This window comes from Pyrgilauda ruficollis, unplaced genomic scaffold (genome assembly GCF_017590135.1).
Source record: "Pyrgilauda ruficollis isolate IOZ18807 unplaced genomic scaffold, ASM1759013v1 scaffold969, whole genome shotgun sequence".
Classification (NCBI taxonomy): domain Eukaryota; kingdom Metazoa; phylum Chordata; class Aves; order Passeriformes; family Passeridae; genus Pyrgilauda; species Pyrgilauda ruficollis.
In genome coordinates, this window is record NW_024531810.1 from 1,326 (window position 1) to 11,694 (window position 10,369).

The 10,369-nt window shown below is 66.0% G+C and overlaps 2 protein-coding genes across 2 annotated transcripts; both read right to left on the reverse strand.

Annotated features, from left to right (window-relative positions):
* Positions 1-661: 661 nt before the first annotated feature.
* On the reverse strand, positions 662-8,068 carry LOC121365557 (receptor tyrosine-protein kinase erbB-3-like; the record flags this gene model as incomplete). Its single annotated transcript, XM_041489853.1, has 11 exons — positions 7,913-8,068; positions 5,647-5,798; positions 4,495-4,681; positions 3,491-3,616; positions 3,043-3,108; positions 2,823-2,941; positions 1,404-1,545; positions 1,201-1,314; positions 1,006-1,126; positions 843-916; positions 662-752 (listed from the first exon to the last, which is right to left on the reverse strand). Coding segments are annotated over exons 1-11 (1,286 nt in total), but the record flags the coding sequence as incomplete, so codon positions are not given.
* A 499-nt stretch (positions 8,069-8,567) lies between these two features.
* Positions 8,568-10,242, reverse strand: RPS26 (ribosomal protein S26; the record flags this gene model as incomplete). Its single annotated transcript, XM_041489852.1, has 2 exons — positions 8,568-8,755; positions 10,020-10,242. Coding segments are annotated over 2 exons (396 nt in total), but the record flags the coding sequence as incomplete, so codon positions are not given.
* Positions 10,243-10,369: the final 127 nt, after the last annotated feature.

Sequence of the window (10,369 nt, forward strand, 5' to 3'; positions counted from 1 at the left end):
GGGAATTCAGGGATCGGGGATGCCGGGGAATGCAGGAATTAGGGAAAACGGGGAATTCAGGGGTCGGGGATGCCGGGGAATGCAGGAATTAGGGAAAACGGGGAATTCAGGGATCGGGGATGCCGGGGAATGCAGGAATTAGGGAAAACGGGGAATTCGGGGGTCGGGGATGCCGGGGAATGCAGGAATTAGGGAAAACGGGGAATTCAGGGGTCGGGGATGCCGGGGAATGCAGGAATTAGGGAAAACGGGGAATTCAGGGATCGGGGATGCCGGGGAATGCAGGAATTAAGGAAAACAGGGAATTCAGGGATCGGGGATGCCGGGGAATGCAGGAATTAAGGAAAACGGGGAATTCAGGGGTCGGGGATGCCGGGGAATGCAGGAATTAGGGAAAACGGGGAATTCAGGGATCGGGGATGCCGGGGAATGCAGGAATTAAGGAAAACGGGGAATTCAGGGGTCGGGGATGCCGGGGAATGCAGGAATTAGGGAAAACGGGGAATTCAGGGGTCGGGGATGCCGGGGAATGCAGGAATTAGGGAAAACGGGGAATTCAGGGGTCGGGGGTGCCGGGGAATGCAGGAATTAGGGAAAACGGGGAATTCAGGGGTCGGGGATGCCGGGGAGGAGCGCGGGACACGCGGCAGGGGCTCCTCACTTGTACAGGCTCCTTCCCCCGATGGTCTCCAGGTTGGAGAAGACGCTGAAGTTGTGCATGTGCTTGGGCCAGGACTGGATGTTCAGGTACCCTGCGGGCACACCGCGGGCTCAGGGGGGTCCCGGGGGTCTCGGGGGGGGGGCTCCAGGGGAGTCCCAGCAGCCCCAGCCCCCCTCCTCACCCGTGATCTCCCGCACCGTCCGGAACACGTTCAGCTTCTCCGGGTCCAGCGCCGAGATGTTGCGCCAGGGGTCCCTGCGGGGCCAGAGCGGTCAGCAGGGCTGGGGCGGGGGGCTGCACCCCCAAAGCCCCCTCCCCGAGCCCCCCCAAATGCCACCCCTCACCCCTCGAGGCCCGTGATGAGGAAGTCGAGGTTGCCCAGGATCTTGGTGCAGTTGATGAAGGTGTCGATGTTGCTGGAGTCCACGGTCTGGTATTTGCTGCCGGCGCCGGTGCCCTCGCAGGCTGTGGGGCACGGGCAGGGGGTCAGGGGGGTCCCACAGCCCCCAGACCCCCTCCTGGGGACCCCCAACCCCTACCCTTGGGGCACAGCCCCGCGCAGGGCTCGCAGATCTTCAGCCCGTTCTTCTCCACCTCCATCTTGTCGTTGGGGCAGGCGCGCACGCACGAGCTCTGGTCCACCACGAAGTTGTCTGGGGGACAGCCTGGGGGTCACCCGGTGTCCCCCCGAGCCCGGGTCACCCCCCCGGAGCCCCCCGGAGCCCCCCAGAGCCCGACTCACGGGGGCACTCCCGCACGCAGACCCCCCCGTACTGGTACTTGGTGTCGGGGTTGGGCTCCAGCTGGAAGGTCAGCTTGTTGTAGATCAGGGGCTGCGGGCACAGCGGCACGCACGCGCCGCTGTCGTTGAAGTGCCGGCAGGCCTGGGGACGGACAGACGGACAGATGGGCACGGGGACCGACAGGCGGACATGGGGATGGACAGATGGACAGAGGATGGACACAGGGATGGACACGGGGATGGACAGATGGACATGGGGATGGACACGGGGATGGACACAGTGGCACGCACGCGCTGCTGTCGTTGAAGTGCCGGCAGGCCTGGGGACGGACACCCGAGCCCCCCGGTACCCCCGGTACCCACGTTTCTGGCAGTCCTCGGGGCCCGGCCCCCAGCAGTGGCCGCCGCAGCTCTCGTGGCATGGGGCACCTGGGGACAGCACGGCGGGGTCACAACATGGGGACCCCAAAACAGGGGGACACCAACACCAGGGGCGACCCCAAAGGAACCCTAAAAATGGGTCACTCCAAACCCAGGGGTGACCTCAAACCCAGGGGTCACCCCCAAAGTGACCCTAAACTCAGGGGTGACCCAAAAACCAGGGATGGCTCAAAGTGACCACAAACCAAAGGGTGACCCCAAAGCCACCCCAAAGTGACCCCAAACCCAGGGGTGACCCCGCAGCCCCCATCCCCAGGGGTGACCCCAAAGTGACCCCAAACCCAGGGGTGACCCCGCAGCCCCCAGCCCCAGGGGTGTCCCCAAAGTGACCCCAGCCCCAGGGGTGACCCCGCAGCCCCCAGCCCCAGGGGTGTCCCCAAAGTGACCCCGGCCCCAGGGGTGCCCCGGCACGCACAGCCCCGGCCGTTGTCCCTCACGAGCGGCTCCAGGCGCGTGTCCCTCATGATGTCCCTCCACTCCACGGTGTCCACGTGGCACAGCTGCGCGTTCTTCTCGATGTACACGCCCCCCGCCAGGATCTCTGCGGGGACACGGGGGACAGGGGGTGACAGGGGGTGACAAGGAGGCACAGACCCCCCCCCAGACCTGTCTGGAAGTGCTGGGAGGGGATGGGGACCTTGGGGACCATCCCTGCTCCAAGGGACAGCACAGGGGACAGCGGGTGGCACTGCCATGGGATGGGGACCTCGCAGGGCACAGAGCGGAGGCAGCGTTCCCAACCCCAGAGTGTCCCCTCTCTGTGCCAGTCCCGTGGCTGTCCCCAGCCCCCCACAGTGTCCCCAACCCTCCATGATGTTCCCAGACCCCACAATGTCCCCAGCCCTATGTGGTGTCCCCAACCCCCTGTGATGTCCCCAACCCCCTGCCATGTCCCCAGCCCTCGTGGTGTCCCCATCTCCCCACAATGTCCCCAACTCCACGGGGCGGACAGACGGACGGACAGACAGAGGGACGTACGAAGCAGTGCGTGCGCAGGGGCCCGGTGCAGCCGCCCGCGCACTCCTCGTGGCAGCACTCGTTGGGCGCGCGGCCGAAGCAGCGCCCGTTGCACTGCGGGGCACAGATGGTCTTGGTCACTGCGGGGACACCGGGGGTCACCGGGGGTCACCGGGGGTCACCGGGGGGGTCCGGCCCACCCCCACACCCCCCCGAGCCCCCCGGTACCCCCGGTACCCACGTTTCTGGCAGTCCTCGGGGCCCGGCCCCCAGCAGTGGCCGCCGCAGCTCTCGTGGCATGGGGCACCTGGGGACAGCACGGCGGGGTCACAACATGGGGACCCCAAAACAGGGGGACACCAACCCCAGGGGTGACCTCAAACCCAGGGGTCACCCCCAAAGTGACCCTAAACTCAGGGGTGACCCAAAAACCAGGGATGGCTCAAAGTGACCACAAACCAAAGGGTGACCCCAAAGCCACCCCAAAGTGACCCCAAACCCAGGGGTGACCCCGCAGCCCCCAGCCCCAGGGGTGACCCCAAAGTGACCCCAAACCCAGGGGTGACCCCGCAGCCCCCAGCCCCAGGGGTGACCCCAAAGTGACCCCAAACCCAGGGGTGACCCCGCAGCCCCCAGCCCCAGGTGTGACCCCAAAGTGACCCCAGCCCCAGGGGTGCCCCGGCACGCACAGCCCCGGCCGTTGTCCCTCACGAGCGGCTCCAGGCGCGTGTCCCTCATGATGTCCCTCCACTCCACGGTGTCCACGTGGCACAGCTGCGCGTTCTTCTCGATGTACACGCCCCCCGCCAGGATCTCTGCGGGGACACGGGGGACAGGGGGTGACAGGGGGTGACAAGGAGGCACAGACCCCCCCCCAGACCTGTCTGGAAGTGCTGGGAGGGGATGGGGACCTTGGGGACCATCCCTGCTCCAAGGGACAGCACAGGGGACAGCGGGTGGCACTGCCATGGGATGGGGACCTCGCAGGGCACAGAGCGGAGGCAGCGTTCCCAACCCCAGAGTGTCCCCTCTCTGTGCCAGTCCCGTGGCTGTCCCCAGCCCCCTGCAGTGTCCCCAACCCTCCATGGTGTCCCCATCTCCCCATGATGTCCCCAACTCCACGGTGTCCTCAACCTCACAATGTCCCCAACCCTCCATGACATTCCCAACCACAGTGTCCCCAACCCTCCATGATGTTCCCAGACCCCACAATGTCCCCAGCCCTATGTGGTGTCCCCAACCCCCTGTGATGTCCCCAACCCCCTGCCATGTCCCCAGCCCTCGTGGTGTCCCCATCTCCCCACAATGTCCCCAACTCCACGGTGTCCTCAACCTCACAATGTCCCCAACCCTCCATGACATTCCCAACCCCCTGCGATGTCCCCAACCCCCTGCGATGTCCCCAACCCCTTGCAATGTCCCCAGCCCTCGTGGTGTCCCCATCTCCCCACAATGTCCCCAACCCTCCATGATGTCCCCAACCATCCACAATGTCCCCAACCCTCCATGATGTCCCCATCTCCCCACAACGTCCCCAACCCACCATGGTGTCCCCATCTCCCCACAATGTCCCCAACCCTCCACGATGTCCCCAACACACCATGGTGTCCCCAACCCCACGGTGTCCTCATCTCCCCACAGTGTCCCCAACCCCACAACGTCCCCTGCCCGCGGTGTCCCCGCGGTGTCCCACCGGTGAGCTGGTTGAGGCCGAGCTGGCGCAGGGCGTGCGTGGTGTTGGGGTTGTAGTTGAGCAGCACGAAGAGCGCGAAGCGATCCTCGTAGAACTGCGTGCCGCGGATCACGCGCAGGTTCTGCAGCGGCAGCGCCGCGAACACGTTCATGGCGATCAGGATGTAGCCGGTCACCTCCCGGATGGTCTGCGGGGGGCTCGGGGTCACCTGCTGGCCTTGGCCGTGCTCCCCGTGCTGGCTCCGAACCTCCAAACTGGCCACGTCCTCCCACTGATGGCCACTGTTCCCCTTGATGGCCACATGGACAATTGACCACCAAACTGGCCATGTCCTCCCCTTGATGGCCACTGTTCCCCTTGATGGCCACATGGACAATTGACCACCAAACTGGCCATGTCCTCCCCTTGATGGCCACAGTCCCCATGGTGGCTGTGCCACCTCCAAACTGGCCCTTGATGGCCACTGTCCCCATGGTGGCTGTGTCACCAAACTGGCCATGTCCTCCCCTTGATGGCCACAGTCCCCATGGTGGCTGTGTCACCAAACCGGCCATGTCCTCCTTTTGATGGCCATTGTCCTCCTTGATGGCCACATGGACAATTGACCACCAAACTGGCCGTGTCCTCTCCTTGATGGCCACTGTCCCCATGGTGGCTGTGTCACCAAACTGGCCATGTCCTCCTTTTGATGGCTACTGTCCTCCTTGATGGCCACATGGACAATTGACCACCAAACTGGCCATGTCCTCCTTTTGACGGCCACTGTCCCCATGGTGGCTCTGAACCTTCAAACCGGCCATGTCTTCCTTTTGATGGCCACTGTTCCCCTTGATGCCCGTGGTCCCCATGGTGGCTGTGTCACCTCCAAACTGGCCCTTGATGGCCACTGTCCCCATGGTGGCTGTGTCACCAAACTGGCCATGTCCTCCCATTGATGGCCACAGTCCCCCTTGATGGCCACATGGACAATTGACCACCAAACTGGCCATGTCCTTCTCTTGATGGCCACTGCCCCCATGGTGGACACGTGACCTCCAAACTGGCCGTGTCCTCCCCTGGCTGACAGCAGCAATGTCCACTTTGAGGTCCCCGTCCCCTCGGAGCTGGCCATGTCCCCCCTCAGTGTCCACCCCCGCGTGTCCCCGGGGTCACCTGGAGGAAGGAGAGGTCCTGGGTGTGGTCGATGAGGACGATCTCCAGGTTGCCCATGACGATCTCACAGTTGTTGTACATCTTGTGCAGGGTCTGGTACTGGTGCTGCGCGTCCCCCGTCACGCTCAGCCCGTTCAGCGTCCCCGCGCACACTGCGGGCACCCGCCGCGTCACCGGGGCCGCCGCGGGGCCACCGCGGCCACCATGGCACCCCCTGCACGGTCACAGCAATGTCCCCTCCCAGCTGGCCGTGTCCTGCTCGTGGTGGTCACGGTCATGGTGGTTGTGTCACCGCCTCAGTGTCATGTCAGCCCCTTGATGTCCCTTGGTGTCCCTTGGTGTCCCCACCCCCTCTGAGCTGGATGTGTCCTGCTCTTGGTGGCCATGGTCCCCATGGTGGCCCTGTCCCCTCCATGTGGTCCCTGTCCCCTCCATGGTGGCCCTGTCCTCTCCATGGTGGCCCTGTCCCCTCCATGTCATCCCTGTCCCCTCCATGGTGGCCGTGTCTCCTCCATGATGTCCTGGCTATAGCAGTGTCCCCATGGGGTCCCTGTCCCCTCCAAGGTGTCCCCTGCAAACATCCCTGTCCCCTCCATAGCGTCCCCCTCAAGGTGTCCCCTCCACGGTGTCCTTGTCCCCTCTATGGTATCTTGCCCATGGTGTCCCTGTCCCCTCCATGTCCTTGTCCCCTCCATGGCGTCCCCCTCAGGGTGCCCGTGTCCCCTCCATGTCCTTGTCCCCTCCATGGCATCCCCCCTACAGTGTCCCCATGGGGTCCCTGTCCCCTCCAAGGTGTCCCCCTCACGGTGCCCGTGTCCCCTCCATGTCCTTGTCCCCCTCCATGTCGTTCCCCTCAAGGTGTCCCCTCCTCGATGTCCCTGTCCCCTCCCTCTGCCGTCCTTGTCCCCCCAGCCCCCTCCCCAGCGCTGTCCCCGCCCCGGGTCCTCCCCCGCCGCTCCCGCCCGGTCCCTCCCCGCTCCCGGCGCGCTCCCGGTGCCCGAACCGGCCGGGCGAGCCTTGCGCAAGGCGGGCGCCTCGGGCACGGCCGGGGGGCACCGGGAGGGGCTCGCAGCGACCTCCTGCCCTCGGCCCCGGCGGCGGCACAAAGGGGGCTGTGTGCGCCGGGCCCCGAACAAAGGGGGCTCTCAGAGACGGGGCTTTGGGGGCTGCGGGGCTGGGGCCGCTCCCCTCGGTGTCCCCTCGGTGTCCCCGTGGTGTCCCCGTGGTGTCCCCGAGCCCCCCGAGATGTCCCCGAGCCCCTCGAGATGTCCCCGAGCTGTTCCCTCTCTCGCCGTGGGACCCGGAGCCCGTGGGTGGCACCCGAGGCATCGCCGGTGGCACATGGAGCGGGGGACACAGCCAGGGGTCCCCCGGGTGTGCCCCCCACCCCGGGCACCCCCGGGCACCGCCGGGCACCGCCGGGGTTTTGGGGTGACGCCGGCCCCACCTTGCGCGTCCAGCCCTCGGTGTTTTTCCTTTCGGGATTAAAAAACAACTCCCGGGCGGCCGCGGCCCTTCCGGGGTGCCGGGGGTGCAGGGCGGGCACGGCCGGGGGCCCCTCCGGGGGTCCCCCCTGAAGGATCCCCCCTCCCCGTCCCCCTCGGGGGTCCCGCCCGGATCCCAAAGGCATCGCCGGGCCCGGCCCCGCAGCCTAAAATTAGCCCGGGGCAGCTGCGGGGCCGCAGGTGCCGAGCCCGGGAGGGGCACCGAGAGCGGAACCGAGCCTGGAAAGGGGCACCGAGAGCGGGACCGAGCCCGGAAAGGGGCACCGAGAGCGGGACCGAGCCCGGGAGGGGCACCGAGAGCGGAACCGAGCCTGGAAAGGGGCACCGAGAGCGGGACCGAGCCCGGGAGGGGCACCGAACCCCGAGAGCGGGCACCGAGCCCTCGGACCGATCCCGGGAAGCGCCACCGAGCCCGGAACCGAGCCCCAGAACGGAGCACCAAGCCCCGGCAGCGGCCACCGAGCCCCGGCCCCGCCGGAGCCGCAGTCCCGGGGAGGTTTCAGTGCCGGTGCCCCGAAGCCGTGCGGTCCCCCCGGGGGATCCCGGGACGCCCCCGCGGGGGAAGCGGCCGCGGGAATTGCCGGGATCGGGTCGCGGTCCGGTACCGGCGGAATCGGGACAGCAGCACCGCCGCGACCCCCGAGCGCTCCCGCTCCCGCCGCCCATCCCGGGACCCCCGGGCGCGCCGGTGTTTCCCCGGTTCCCCTTTGCGGCGCAGCCCCGGTTCCCCGTGCCCCGCCGGTGCCGGTGCCGGTGCTCACCTGCCTGCGCGGAGCCGGGCGCGGCGGCGCGGAGCAGCAGCGGCAGCAGCAGCAGCAGCGCCCGGAGCCGCTCCCGGTGCCGGTGCGGCTCCATCGCGGCGCCCCGGTAGCGGCGGAGCGTGCCCGGGAATGCACCTGGCGCGGGGCCGCGGGCCGGGCGGGGCCGGGCCGGGCGGGGCAGCGCCGGGGACGGGGGGGGGACACCCCGCTTCCCTGCCGGTCCCCCCAATCAACCCTGGGACCCCCCCAGACCCCTTGGAGACCCCCCCAAACTCCTCCAGGGTCCGCCCAAACCCAGGGCAAGGTTTAAGTGGGGTGGGGGGGTGCAGTCCCAAACCCCCCAGACTCCTAAACACCCCTGGGACCCCCCAAACCCCTCGGGGATCCCCCCAGACCCACAGCAGGGTGGAAGCAGGGCAGGGGGGGGTGTGGTCCAGAACCCTTCTAAACTCCCCTGGGACCCCCCCAAACCCCTCGGGGACCCCTCAGGGACCCCCCAAACCCCTCTGGAACTCCCCCAAACCCCTCGGGGACGCCCCCAGACTCACGGCGGGGCGGAAGCGGGGCGGGGGGGTGCGATCCTTGCAAGGATCCTTCTCAGGATCCCCCCGTAACCCCCTGAGGACCCCTCCAGGAACCCCCAAACCCCTCTGGGACTCCCCCAAACCCCTCAGGGACCCCCCAGACCCCTCGGGGACGCCCCCAGACTCACGGCGGGGCGGAAGCGGGGCGGGGGGGTGCGGTCCTTGCGCGCCTCGCGGGAGCGGTTCCGAACCACCTTGCTGTGGATGGCGCAGCTGACGCAGTAATGCAGCTTCACGTACAGCTTGGGCAGCACGTAGGCTGGGGGGAAATGGGGGTCAGGGACCCCAAAAACACACCCAGGGACCCCAAAAACACACCCAGGGACCCCAAAAACCACACCCAGGGACCCCAAAAACCCCAAAGAATACATCCAGGGACCCCAGAAACCCCCAGGGACCCCAAAAGCAGCCCCAGGGCAGTGATGCAGCTTCATGCGCAGCTTGGGCAGCACGTAGGCTGGGGGGGAAATGGGGGGTCAGGGACCTCAAAAACTCCCCAAAACACATCCAGGGACCCCAAAAACCCCCAAAAATACACCCAGGGACCCCAAAACCCCCAGAAAACACATCCAGGGACCCCAAAAAACACATCCAGGGACCCCAAAAACCCCAAAACCAGCCCCAGGGCAGTGATGCAGCTCCATGCACAGCTTGGGCAGCACATAGGCTGGGGAGGGAAATGGGGGGTCAGGGACTCCAAAAACCCCCCAAAAACACATCCAGGGACCCCAAAAACCCCAAAGAACACACCCAGGGACCCCAAAAAACACCCCCAGGGCAGCACTGCAGCTTCATGCACAGCTTGCTCTCTCAGGGGTGGGCAAGGTGGACAATTCTGGGGGGACAATTTTGGGGGGACAATGGGGCTGGTTTTGGGGGTGACAAGGTGAGCAGGGTCAGATCTCTTGGGGGGTCAAAGGGCGCTATTTTGGGGTGACAGAGGCGCTGATTTGGGGTAAAATGGGGCTGTTTGGAAGGGATGGGAACAATTTTTCGGGGTGAGCAGGGTGGGATATTTTGGGGTGCCAAAGGGACGATTTTTGGGGTGCCAAAGTGAGCAGGGTCGGATCTTTTGGGGGATCAAAGGGGGCTATTTTGGGGTGACAGAGGCAATACTTTGGGGTGACAAAGGCGCTGTTTTGGGGGTGACAGAGGCGCTGTTTTGGGGGTGACAGAAGCATTATTTGTGGGGCAAAACAGGAGCTATTTTATGATGAAAACGGGGCTATTTGGAAGGGACAGGGCTGATTTTTTGGGGTGAGCAGCGTGAGGTATTTAAGGTGACAAAGGGACGATTTCTGAAGTGACCAAAGGACCCTTTCCAGGACCAGCCAGGGGCTGTTTTGGGGGTGATGGAGGCACATTTTGGGGGGCAATGGGGTTATTTGGGGGGCAGAGGAACAATTTTTTGGGGTGAGCAGCGTGAGGTATTTAAGGTGACAAAGGGCACTATCTGTGAAGCCACCCAAGCACTCTTTCCAGGGCCGCTTTCGGGGTGCCCAGGCCCCCCCAGGGGCACTCACAGTCGAACACGCTGGCCTCGGAGATGTCCCTGACGGCAGCGGCCTCCACGATGTTCCTGATGACGAATTTCTTGATGGCCTTGTCCTTGGGCACGCAGCGGGCGCAGTTGGTGCAGCGGATGGGCTGCACGTGCCCGCGGCCCTTCTTGGCACGCCCGTTGTTCCTCCTCTTCTTGGTCTGGGGGGGACGGGGTGAGCCCAGGATTGAGCCCAGGATCAGCCCCAGAGATCAATTCCAGAGAGCCCAGGGGGGACAGGGTGAGCCCGGGTGTCCCCATTTCTGGCTGTCCCCAGTGTCCCCAATGTCTCCTGTCCCCATTCCGGGGTGTCCCCAGTGTCCCCTGTCCCCA